This window comes from Cornus florida, unplaced genomic scaffold, assembly GCF_030987335.1.
Source record: "Cornus florida cultivar Cherokee Brave unplaced genomic scaffold, ASM3098733v1 CherokeeBrave_3.0.0_Hap2_Chr05, whole genome shotgun sequence".
NCBI classification, from domain to species: domain Eukaryota; kingdom Viridiplantae; phylum Streptophyta; class Magnoliopsida; order Cornales; family Cornaceae; genus Cornus; species Cornus florida.
In genome coordinates, this window is record NW_026775575.1 from 71,322,442 (window position 1) to 71,336,329 (window position 13,888).

The 13,888-nt window shown below is 41.5% G+C and overlaps 1 protein-coding gene across 1 annotated transcript; it reads right to left on the bottom strand.

The window, feature by feature from the left end:
• Positions 1-2: 2 nt before the first annotated feature.
• On the bottom strand, positions 3-12,349 carry LOC132309453 (protein FAR1-RELATED SEQUENCE 5-like). The gene is made up of 3 exons (XM_059807761.1): positions 12,279-12,349; positions 1,101-1,167; positions 3-1,052 (listed from the first exon to the last, which is right to left on the bottom strand). Exons 1-3 carry the CDS (start codon positions 12,347-12,349, stop codon positions 3-5), a joined length of 1,188 nt encoding a protein of 395 aa, XP_059663744.1.
• Positions 12,350-13,888: the final 1,539 nt, after the last annotated feature.

Consider the following 13,888-nt stretch of genomic DNA (forward strand, 5'->3'; position numbering starts at 1 on the left):
GATCATTCCAGTAAGAATTCTTCCTTACCCTCAATCTCGTACATTAATTTTGATATCACACTTTTTATGCCATTCCCACCAACAGGCAAATTCCCAAGATGCTTTTGGGCATTTTGCATTAGGTGCCATGTATATAGAAGGTGTTTTGTATCGAGCATGACCTGGACTAATGCCTTTGCCATTACAGCGTCTTGGTTGGTCAAGATCATCCTTAGTGCTTTATGGGACATGGCATTCAAGAATGTATTGAATAACCAACCAAAAGAATCAGTTGTCTCATCATACATGAAAGCTGCTCCAAACACAACTGTCTCCCGGTGATGGTTCAAATCGACAAAAACTGCAAAAGGCCGATTCCTATAAACAAGTTTGTACATGGTATCAAATGTCAACACATCTCCAAAATGCCCATAATCTAATATCATTTTTGAATCGGCCCAAAATATATTTGTTATCATTGCACTGCTGTCCAATTGCACGGCATAGAATAATGATGGATCTTCCAAACACTGTGTCTGGAAATAATTCATCAACCAATTCACATCACCAAGTTCAAGGTCGTTCTGTCTTCTCGTCCAAATATAATTTTGTACATCAACCTTCATGAAGCCAATACTTTCTCTACCACCAGCTTGCCTCGAACTTAACTCAAAGGCTTTACGAACTGGCATTCCATAATCGGCAGCCAACTCCACATCAATAGCTTGCACAAACTTTATTTTTTGCTGCGATGGCATCATGTGGGCACAATCCTCACTGATGAGGGGATGGTCGTGAGTATCTTTAAAATCTTTGACAATGTACTTACCAAATTCCATATTAAAGGCAATAAGCATACGTGCACGACAATCCGTGCATGTTTCAGCCCTTCGATTCTTTATTTTCCTGTTCCTCTTGTCCTCACTTCTTTTTCCCTCCTTACAACACACAAAATTTCTAGATGTTACTTTTCCATCCTTCTGACTGTTGTTTTTGTACTCTCTCCGAATACTAAAACCCACTCTGCCACCATATTCATTGTAAAAATCATAAGCTGCTTCTTTGGAATCAAACTGCATATCAACACGGGGTATCCATTATTCTTTAGGAATTTCGTAAACCGAATCGCTATCTATCTCTTCAATGTTAATAATTGGCTCTTCAATAGCCATAACTATAATAGCAGACCTACAAAAACATGACAAAAAAGTAAGTGTATCTTAATAGCATAACATTTATATGATATATGCCAACAGTTTCATAAATACAACACCACATCTTTCACCTAACATATCCACATCAAATTTACTTCTACACTAATATCATGCATTGCCATTCATGCATCCATTTTTTAACATGTGTCATAACAAATACATGCAACATACTACAGTTGTACAACCTTTATATAACATATGTCACCAGTTTCATAAGTACACCACATATTTAATATAACAAATCCACACAAATTTAGTTGTACACTACTATAATGCATTAACATCCAGCCAAGAAATTTGTAACATGTGGCATATGTTACCATACGAAATAAATGTAACATAATTCAAGTGTACACAACATATGCAAACAATTGGTGGCAAACATAATTTGACCTTCACAGCACAACTTTTTTTTTTTAACATATGCCAACACTTTCATAAATAGAACATCACATCTTTCAGCTAACATATTCACATAAAATTTACTTCTACACTACTATGATGCTTTACCACTCATGCAACCATTTTCTAACATGTGCTATATGTTAACAGATCAAATTCATATAACAAACTTCAACTGTACATTAGATGTCAAAACAAATGATGTCAAACATAATTTAACTTTCTCACCACAACTTTTATATAACATATGTCAACAGGTTCAGAAATACAACATCACATCCATTCAAAATTTACTTCTACACTACTATAATGAATTACCATTAATGCAACTTTTTTTAAACATGTGGCATATGTTACTATAACAAATGCATCTAATATAATTTAAGCTTAAATTAGATATTCAAATAATTGGTGGCAAACATAATTTGACTTTCACAGCATAACTTTTTTATAACATATGCCAATAGTTTCATAAATAGAACATTACATCTTTTAGCTAACACATTCACAAAAAATTTACTTCTGCACTACTATAATATTTTACCATTCATGCAACCATTTTCTAACATGTGCCATATGTTAACAGATCAAATTCATATAACAAATTTCAACTATACATTAGATGTCAAAACAAATGGTGTCAAACATAATTTGACTTTCTCACCATAACTTTTATATAACATATGTTAACAGGTTCAGAGATACAACATCACATATTTGACCTAACATATCCATTAAAAATTTACTTCTAAACTACTATAATGGATTACCATTAATGGAACTTTTTTCTAACATGTGACTGATAAGCGCTGAATACTATATATTCAAGCGCCCTAAATTACATTAACAAAGTCCATTAATTGATTATTTTATGTAGATTAACTCCATTTGCATGTTTTTGTACATTTTTAGGTTAAAGTGCAAAAAGGAAGCAAAAATGATGCCTTGTGGAATTTTGAACAAAAAGGGTGCCAATTCTGAATTTCTGGCAGCAGTAGAACCTGAATTTTGTTGCCATTTTTGACGTAGAAAACTCAAGAACTGGATTTCCATCTTAACATGAAAGATTTAGAGCTTTGAATCAACTTTCTAAATCTTCAAGCGGTTCATCATTCCGAGTTCGGAGCAAGGAGTTATGATCTTCTTAACAGAGGTGAGCAGAACTGCCTGGCAGAACTGAAGTACTGCCTTTCTCCCCATTTTCGACCAACCAGACTTGAGAATTGGGTCTTCATCAAACATGAAGTTTTTAAAGCACTGAATCAGCTCTCCAAATCTTCAAATAGATCGTCATTCGGGGTTCGGGGCACAAAGTTATAGCCGTTTTACCAAAGTAGGTCAGTGCTGAGCAAGAAGAGCATGTTGCACATTACACTAATGTAGAGTGCTCGAGACCACCCTTCAAGTGCTCAAAATTCTGGCAGATTGCACTCGAAAATGGCTCAATTTTAGCCACTTGCACATTGGTTTCCTCAATGCCATCTTCCTTCTTTATGAAGTGGTTGGAGGTGTTCCTTGGAGGAGAGAGAGCTTTAACTTGAGCTTGATAAGAGAGAGGGAGGCCACACATTTTATATTATCCTATATTCTTGCAAGATAGAGGAGAGAGAAGAGAGCAAGAAAGGTGTGTTCTTGGAGCTAGAAGAAGGGAGCTCAAAAATGGAGGTCAAGGCTTTGCTTCCTCCTTCCTCTAGTGCATCAATGGGTAACTAAACCTCCATCTAGGGAGGTGATGAAGCCTCCTTTGTAAGCATGCTATAATCTTGTTTTAATTTGGGGAATGAAGTGTATTTGTGATCTTTTCATATTCTAGAGACTTACACATGTTGTAAATGTTCTTCAATTCAATAAATGATTGTGTTAAATGTATCATCTTGTCTTAGATTGTATGTTTTCATGATTATAGGGCTTATATCTTCATAGTGAGAATAGAGATGAGAATATGAAATGGTTTTCTTGGCATGTCTTGTGAAGGTTTTGATAGTCCATTCCTAGGAACGATGAACCATACTACACCCCTAGTTTAATGTAGTTAGGTAGATGGTTCATACCAACCGTGGATGGATTATACTTAGTCTTTGATTACATGTGCATTTACCATACAAAGTAAGGGATTTGATAGGCCATTCCTAGGGGATTATACTTAGATGGTTTATACTTAGCTCTGATTGTATGAACTTCTTGAAGATAGTGCAGTTATCATGCATCTCTATATATCATGGTCATTTATATAAGTAGTTCCCCAAGTTAATTGCAAGCTAGCATGTTTATGAGGTGTGTGGTGGATTCATTTCCCTAGTCCTCTCCACCTAAGTTTCACTCCTTTTAATCTCCTTCAATTTATCATTTTATGCATTCTGAATTCGTAGTTTCAGTGACAAACAAACAAAACCTCTATGAACACCCCTTCATCATCCTAAGAATGACTCTAGACACTTAGGTTGCCTTAGACTAGCGCAGTCCCAGTGGTTCGACTTACCCGACCAATAGCCCTATTTTACAATGATTCGTGTTATTGCAAAGGTTGATGTTTAGTTGATCAACCGATCAAATTTTTGGCGCCGTTGCCGGGGATTGCAAACGGTTTAGCAACCAAAGTTTAGGGTTAAATTTAGTTTGATTGTGCATATTGTGTTTTGTGCATATTTTTCGTGTGGTTTAACCATTTTCGTGTTGTAAGATTCTAGGGACTTGAAGCGCCGTGGGAACGCTAGCAAATTGTAAGTCTATAGGACCCCAGGTAAGTCTCTTGACTTCTAGTTTCAACTTGTAGATACAGTACATGTGTTAATTTTAGAAGTAGTTAATTTAGTTGTGAAGCCCTTGTAGAGGCTATTATCTTGTTTAATTTCGTGTACAAGCATCGGTCCTTGTCGTGGCCATTTATTTTTCTGTCTTGATAATTGAGGAGAAAGGGAACATCGTATGTGGAGTTGATGATAAAGATTTGTTGTGATGATGTTGTTGTGAATTGTTGATGTTTGGCCGTAGGTCACTCTCTCTACCCACAATCGATTCGCCCATTGATATCAATTCTCTTGAAAGAACTCTTAGAAGAAACCTTAGTGAATCTACTCTTACAAGGGATCTTGAAACTGAATTTAATACAATGGGAGATAATATAGGAAATTCGGGGAATGAAAGGGCTGAAATTCCTAATATAGAACCAATGACTCTTAGAGATCATTTCATCCCTACCACCTATGCTTCTCCTTCTTGCATAGTAATGCGAAACATCGATGCAGCTCAATATGAGATCAAATCAAGCACCATCCAAATGCTTCCATCATTTCACGGCTTTGATAATGAAGATCCATATAAGCATCTTGATGAGTTCCTTGAAATCTATTCGACCATCCGGTTGAGAGGTTTTCCGGACAATGCACTCCATCTCCATCTTTTCCCATTCTCCCTAAAGGATAGGGCAAAATATTGGTTGAACTCCTTCGCTCCCAATTCCATTACTTCTTGGGCTCAATTGCAACAAGAATTCCTTAAGAAGTATTATCCGGTGAGTAAAACCAACCAAATGAGGCGTTCCATTCTAAGCTTTTCTCAAGTTGATGGAGAACAACTCCATGAGACTTGGGAAAGGCTACAAGATCTTCTTCGGAAATGTCCTCATTATTTGATCCCAAAATGGCAATTAGTGCAAGTTTTCTATGCCGGCTTGACCGAAACCCATAGATTCATGGTTGATTCTTCTTGTGGTGGGATGTTCATGTCCAAGAATGCGGATGAGGCTTGGACCCTACTTGAGAATTTAAGCGAAAATTCACTTCAACATAATTCTCGTAGGGCTCTGACCTCAACCATTGCAAAGAACACCAACCCTTGTCAACCAAAATCAATAAGGGAGGAATCATCTCAAGTGGATGCCATCGCTCATAAATTCTACCAATTGATGGCACCATATCTTCCTCCTTTATTGTCTCAAAATTCGGCAAGTTCAGTTTGTGCTTCTTGTACTGGTCCATTCCATCTCTTGGAAGATTGCCCCACACCGGAGCAATTTCCCAATCCCAACCAAGAGCAAGCTAATGCCATGTTCTCGCGGCCCGGGAACAATCCATATTCCAACACCTACAATCCGGGTTGGCGAGATCATCCGAATTTCTCGTGGTGGCAACAAGCCCCACAAAATTCCCAATTCCAAAACCAAGGGCGGCAAAATCAGCCCTCTTCTCAATATCAAGGTAGACCTTTCCAAGCCTCTTCAAGCTACCGTCCTCCTTACAATCCAAATGTCTCCAATCAACCTCCTGTGTGTCCAACTGACGAGATAGTAGCTGCAAATAAGCAAATGATGGAATCATTAAATAAGCAAATAATGGATGTCAACAAGCAACTCTTGACATCCTTGCAGCCTACTCTCCAAATGGTTCACTCTCATACTCAATCCATAGCTAATCTCGAAAATTAAGTGGGCCAAATAGCTAACTCGGTGAATCAATTGCTTCAAAAGGACAAGGGCAAGCTTCCCTCTCAACCTTTTGAAAATCCTAGAGGAATGCATGTGATTGACGAAACCCCCCCTCCGAGTGGGCCGACTCATGAACAAGTTCAAGCTATCACCACCCTTCGGAGTGGTAGAGTGGTTGACAACAAGGTCGATGGATACAAAAGTGAGGAAGTTTCTCCTTTGAAAAATCCAAATCCAAGCTCTTCAAATCCAAATTCAAGCTCTTCTAATCCAAATTCTTGTCCAAATACCATTCACGAAAATCCCACACATGTCACCCCAAATGTGGAAACTACTTATGAGCCAAAAGCTCCATTTCCTCAACGTCCTCAAGAGTCGACACATTTTGGGAACAAGAATTGTAAAATTCAAGACATGTGGGAAGTTTTCAAGCAAGTGAAGATTAACTTACCCCTCCTGGATGCTATCAAGCAGATCCCTCCCTATGCAAAATTTCTCAAAGATTTGTGCACTCAAAAGCGCACTTCTAAAAATCATTTGCCAAAAAAAGTGAGGTTGACTGAAAATGTTAGTGCTATCATTCAGCACAGCACTCCTCCGAAGTATAAGGATCCGGGTGCTCCCACAATCTCTTGCGTCATTGGTGACAGCAAAATCGAGAGGGCCCTCCTTGACTTAGGAGCTAGTGTGAATTTAATTCCATATTCAGTCTACCTACAACTTGGTTTGGGAGATCTTAAGCCAACTTCCGTGGTTTTGCAACTTGTCGATAGATCGGTCAAGCATCCACGAGGCATTCTTGAGGATGTTATCATCAAAGTGGACAAATTCTACTTCCCAGTAGACTTTGTGGTTCTTGATACGGAACCGGTCCATGACCCAAAAAAGCACATTCCCGTGATCCTTGGTAGGCCATTTTTAGCCACGGCTAATGCATCAATTAATTGCCGAACCGGGGTGATGGACATTGCTTTTGGAAACATGCAAGTCAAACTCCACATCTTTCATGCAACTCAACATCCCTCCAATGAGGATGATTGTTTTCTTGTGGATGTCATTGATGAAGTGGTCGAAGAATCTCTCCCCTTCATTCTAAGCAAAGATCCTCTTGAAACTTGCATGTCCCATTTTGACTTTTCAAACTTTGATGTTGATCAGGCCATTCAAGAAGTAAATTCCTTGCTTGATATTAATGCTATCATGGATGTATCTCCTTGGAAAATTCCAAAAGAACCACTTCCCCAACTTTCCACCACTCCTCCGGTCCCATCATTGCTATCTCCGCCACAACTTGAGCTTAAGCCGCTCCCGGCCCATCTCAAGTATGTGTTCCTTGGTCCAAAGCAAACCCTTCCGGTCATCATTGCCTCGGACCTTCAAAAAGACTAAGAGACCAACCTTTTAGCGGTGCTCCAAGAGCATAAAAAAGCTATTGGTTGGACAGTGGCAGATTTGAAAGGAATTGACCCCTCCATTTGTATGCACCGCATTCATATGGAGGATAACGCAAAGCCTACTAGAGAGGTCCGGCGCCGGTTAAATCCAAATATGAAGGAAGTGGTCATGAAAGAGGTGATCAAATTGCTAGATGCGGGAATCATCTACCCTATCTCTGATAGCAAGTGGGTGAGCCCCACACAAGTTGTGCCCAAGAAATCCGGTCTCACCGTTGTTGAAAATTCAGCGGGTGAGCTCGTGCCACAACGGACTACCACCGGGTGGCGTGTGTGCATTGATTACCGGAAACTTAATTCGTCAACTAGGAAGGATCATTTTCCACTTCCATTCATAGATCAAATCCTAGAAAGGTTAGCCGGCTAAAGCTTCTATTGTTTTCTTGATGGTTATTCCGGCTATAACCAAGTGGCAATCGCCCCCCAAGATCAAGAGAAAACAATATTCACATGTCCCTTTGGTACTTTTGCCTATCGACGCATACCTTTTGGTCTATGCAATGCGCCGGCAACGTTCCAAAGGTGCATGATGTCCATATTCTCCGAAATGGTTGAAAAGTTCTTGGAAGTTTTCATGGACGATTTTTCCGTATTTGGCTCCTCCTTTGACTCGTGTCTAAAAAATTTATCTCTTGTGCTCCAAAGATGCAAAGAGACGAATCTCATTCTAAGTTGGGAGAAAAGCCACTTCATGGTCCAAGAAGGCATTGTTTTAGGACATGTCATTTCTAAGTGGGGAATCGAGGTAGACAAGGCAAAAGTTGAGTTAATCTCTAATCTTCCTCCTCCGAATTCCATCCATCAAATCCGTTCTTTTCTTGGCCATGCCGGATTCTATCGTCGCTTCATCAAAGATTTTAGCAAAATTTCATGGCCCTTGTGTAATCTCTTAGCCAAGGATGTTCCGTTCAATTTTGATGACGCTTGCATGGAAGCTTTCATCAAACTTCGCACTCTCCTCTCATCCGCCCCAATCATGAAACCCCCTAATTGGTCTCTTCCTTTTGAGATCATGTGTGATGCATCTGACTATGCATTAGGGGCGGTTTTGGGCCAACGTGTGGATAAACTTCCGCATGTCATTTATTATGCTAGCAAAATTCTCTACGATGCCCAATTGAACTACACCACCACTGAAAAAGAATTGCTAGCTGTGGTGTACGCCTTGGATAAATTTCGCTTTTATCTTCTTGGCTCCAAGGTCATCGTCTTTTCGGATCATGCCGCTCTTAGGCATTTGTTAGCGAAAAAAGAGACAAAACCCCGTTTAATTCGATGGATCCTCCTACTTCAAGAGTTTGACATTGAAATCCGGGACAAAAAAGGGACCGACAATGTTGTCGCCGATCATCTCTCTCGCTTATTTATTGAGAAATCTTCAGAATTAGCAGCCATCCGTGATTCCTTTCCGGATGAGCAATTTCTTCAAGTTTCACATTCTACTCTTCCATGGTTTGTGGATATTGTCAATTATCTTTCGGTTGGCAAAATTCCAGCTCATTGGTCCAAACAAGAAAGGGACCGGTTTTTCTCCCAAGTCAAGCATTTCTTTTGGGAAGATCTAGAACTATTCAAGTATTGCCCGGACCAAATCATCCGGCGATGCATTCCGGAAACCGAGGCCATAAGCATTCTAAATTTTTGCCATACTCTTGCTTGTGGAGGCCATTTCAGTGCCAAAAAGAACGCTAACAAAGTTCTTCAAAGCGGATTCTTTTGGCCTACCTTGTTTCGGGATGCATACAATTTTTGCAAATCGTGTGAACTATGTCAAAAACTTGGATCCATGTCCCGAAGAGACATGATGCCCCTCACCAACATTTTAATTGTTGAAAATTTTGATGTGTGGGGGATTGACTTCATGGGACCATTTCCATCTTCTTATGGCTATGAGTACATCCTTGTAGCGGTGGATTATGTGTCTAAATGGGTTGAAACCGAGGCTACCAAAACCGATGATCATAAAGTCGTGATCCAATTCATTCAGTCTCATATGTTTAGTCGTTTTGGTACGCCCCGAGCAATCATTAGCGATGGCGGATCTCATTTCCGAAATCGTTATCTCAAATCCGTCCTTACCAAGTATTCCGTCATTCATAAGGTTGCTACACCTTACCACCCTTAAATGAGTGGTCAAGTAGAGATTTCTAACCGGGAGATTAAGCACATTTTAGAAAAAACGGTTAGACCGGACCACAAAGATTGGTCATTAAGGCTAAACGATTCGCTTTGGGCTTACCGGACAGCTTATAAGACACCCATTGGCATGTCACCATATCGACTTGTCTTTGGCAAAGCATGTCATCTCCTGGTAGAATTACAGCACCGTGTTTATTGGGCCATAAAAATGTTCAATTTTGATCTCAAGCAAGCCGGCTCTAATCGTGCATTGCAATTAAATGAACTTAAGGAATTGCGTAATGACGCATACGAAAGTGCAAAAATCTACAAGGCAAAGACTAAAGCTTTTCATAACAGACACATCGTCAAGAAGTCTTTTGCCCCGGGACAAAAGGTTTGGCTTTTCAATTTCCGCTTGAAACTCTTTCCCGGTAAACTCCGGTCAAGATGGGATGGTTCATACATTGTCACTACCGTCTTTCCTCATGGAGCAATCGAACTTCATGATCCTGCAAGTGGATCACTCTTCAAGGTAAATGGCCAACGGCTTAAGCCTTGCATGGCACAATCCTAACCCGAAAAGTTGAGGAAGTCCTCTTGACGGATCCAATTTTTGAGGATTAGTGCCTGCTTTAGCTTTGTCTAGCTATCGACATTAAATTTAGCAACTCAAGGGAAGCAATTCTTTCAATTTCCAAGCTTCCTTCTCTTTGAAATTGCTCGTGCCTTGCAAATTTTCTGGGAAATGGTTTCGAAAAGCCAAAAGTTTGATTTTTCTGAAATGGTCTGTGTTTCGCAATTTTAGACTGGCCTCTTAGACCTTCTTAGCTCTAATTTTCATTCCCGGAAATTTCCATCACTTTCGAGCAATTTCATAGGATCTTTCGACATGGCACTCACATGCATAGCCTCTCATCTTCAATGCATTGTTGAAATGTTCTTAATCTCATCCATGCATTGAAGAGATGTTCCAAAGCTTGAAAATTTTCTCAAAATTTCCTATGCATTGGATTGGAATGAATTTGCAAAGTTTAAAATTTTTCTCTAGAAATTTCATTCATCCATGCTCTGTGTGATGTTGTAAAAGTTGGAAATTTTTCCATGCAATTTACATTCATGCATGCATCGTTAAAGAAAAAAAAATTTCCATGAGAAATTTCCATGAAAAATTTTCATTTTCCATGGCAAATTTCAATTTTCCATCCTTGCATTCGAATGAAATGATGGCGCACAGTTTAAAATTTTGTTGCAATGTATGGTTAATGGAAACATCATGGCCGCAAAATTTTAACCTCCAACGTTTTCATGCATGCATGCATGCATTCAACTTCCATCAAGGTCCATGAGTTCATGCATTCTTTGATGAGTTCATACATGCATGCCTTCAATCCATGCAATTACCATCCATCCTTGCAAGCTTCAATCCATGGATGGATGGTTCCATGCACTCATCTTCCATCCCTACAAGCTCATCGATGGTTCCATGGTTTCAAGATCAAGCTCAAGCATAACCTCTTTTAAACCACAACATTCTGAGCCTACTGACCCACTTTCGAGCACTCAAACTCCAATTTGGAGTGCTCAAGCTTCCTTGCATTTTTCCTTGAACTCTCTGGCTTCATTTCGAGCAATCTAAGCTCCAATTTGGAGTGCTTGACCTTGCTTGAAGTTTTAACCCAAAGCTGCTGAGGCTACTGTCCCATCTTCGAGCACTCTACTTCCATGCTTAGAGTGCTCGACCACATCTCTCATCCCACCATGCAACCCCACACCCTGCATGCACCTTCAACCACCTCCTAACCTCTCTCTCTCGGCAACTTCAACACCATCCCATCTCTCTGCAACCCACTTCTCAACTCACCCATGCTTGCACCACCTCGCACACACAGAACCTTGCACCCATGCATGCATCAACTCAAACCTTAACTCCTATCTCTCTCCTTAACCCAACACACCCAACCAACCTTCCAACCTTCTCTCTTTCTTAGCCTCTACAAACCAAATATCCCTCCACTCTTGGCCATCACAACCCACAACCCATCCCCAAGACATGCATGCATGCATGCAAGACATGAATGCATGCAACTTCAGCATCAAACCAAACCATGAAACCACCACCTCACCTCTCAGCCACCATGCAGACTTGCATGCATGCATGCAAGCCCCATGCATGCATGCACCTCTATCTTCACTCATCTCCCACCATCCAACACCATCTCTCTGCAACCCTTAACCAAACACCAAACCAAACCCTCTCTGCCAAATTCTAGAGCACTCGAAGCCAAGCTTCGAGTGCTCGCCATTGCCCAATCTCTCTCACCCAAGCCAACCGAGCCCACTGCCCCATTCTAGAGCACTCGAAGTCCACCTTCGAGTGCTCGAACCAAGCTTACCCCCCCTCCTCTTTTAACAACCAACTCCCCCCAACCACAACCAACCTCTCGGCACCAAACCTTCCCTTATCTCACACAAATCACCCCCATCACTTTACCTCTCGGCTTCCCAACTTCCCACCACCCTTCACACTCAACCAACTCCAAACCATCATCCTCACCATCCCAACCTCACCCCCTCATGCACACCATCACCTCTCTCATACACCAATCAACCCTCACCCCCAACCCAACCACCTCTCGGCCTTCCTCTTCCATCACCATGCAACCAACTTTCTTTCTCTACCCAAACCAATCAACCTCACCATCCTCTTCACCTCTAGGCAAATTCCACCCATCCCCACCACTTAATCCGGCGGCCATAGGGCCTGTGGATCTCCATTGTTAGGTGAGTTTCTTCATTCTCTTCCTCTTTCACATTTTTGGTATAAATGGAGGATGGGCTTACATGTAATGGAGATTTGTGATTGTTTGGGAGTAGTTATTGCAATTGCAGGGCCAAAATTTTTTAGGTTTCATCATCCATCCCACTCATTTTCACCTTCTCCTTTTTGTGGTGCACGCCAGGTGTTCGCTGAAAGTCTTTAACCAAGTCCACCTCTCTAAATGTCTCGTGCCGGTCCTTCTCGCCCTCCTAGACCCTCTGTGGGTGCCCGTGCTGTCAATCGTGAGCAACCACGTGATCCTAGGGATCGCAAACAACTCAACTACGAGCTTTCTTTTCCGCTCACGGATGCCTTTGACATTCTACCCACAACTTCGTGGGCTGTAGCCGAATTGACTAACCGGCGTCTACAGCACATTTGCGCGCCCCTTGCCAGGGTTGCCTACCCCCGTGTAGTGCGCCTCTTCTACCAGAATCTCTAATGCCCTGAAGAGCCACCCATTTCTCTCACTACATCCATTGATGGCACCACCTATGCTTTCACTATGACTGACATCATTCAGGTTTCTGGTTGCCCCATTGAGTGCCCCGATGACATTGTCAATCATGAGAATCTCCCTTTATATGAGGAGCCGGATACATTAACTGTGGAGCAGATTGTCGCTGCCATTTGCAATGTTGACGATCCTAATAGGCCCCGGTCTTTTATCCGCAAAACCAATCTTCCGAAACGCCTCTGGTTCATTGACACTATTTTCAAGCACAATGTCTGCCCTTTGGTGCATAGCACCGAGCGTAAGGGCCTCCTTTTGCAAGCCTTATATGCCATGGACCAAGGCCAATGGTTCTCCATCCCGGAGCTCATTTGGACCACATTTATGAAGTTTTGGCATGACGCTCATAATGCACGGGTTCCGTGAGTTGAAAATCGGAAATTGCCTTTGCCATTTTTCATCACTTGGCTCCTTCAGCACAAGGGTTTCGTTGTTCCTCCCCATGAACCAAAAGGCGAAAAGATTAAAATTTTTACCAAGCGCCGGTGGATCAATGTTCTTAGCCATTCTCGTACCCCTCAGCCTGCTGCCCCCCTGTTCATCCAAGCTCCACCTCCTCCTCCTTCTGAGGATGCTTCCACTGTAGCAGCCACTGCAAGGGTAGAGCCTCCGGTCGACTCTCAGCAGGACCAGGCTTTCATCCGGGCTAGCATTACCGGTATTCATGAGCGGATGGATCGTTTTGAGAATACTTTGTCCGCGTGCACTCGGACTATGTGTGAGACTTCTTCACGTGCCGAAGAAGATCTTCGTCTTGCTATTGAAGACCGCCGTGTCGCAGCTGAGGAACGTCGTTTGGCTTCCGCCGAACGGCGTAAGACTCAATCTCTCCTCCATTCCATCCTCGCCTGTTTACCCTCTGGCCCGTAGCTTGTTGCGAGTGTTGGACCTTATCTTTTTGTTTCATATGTACATATTTCTCTGGTATCTTTTGTTTTCCTTTTGAACTTTCAGAATTTGCTA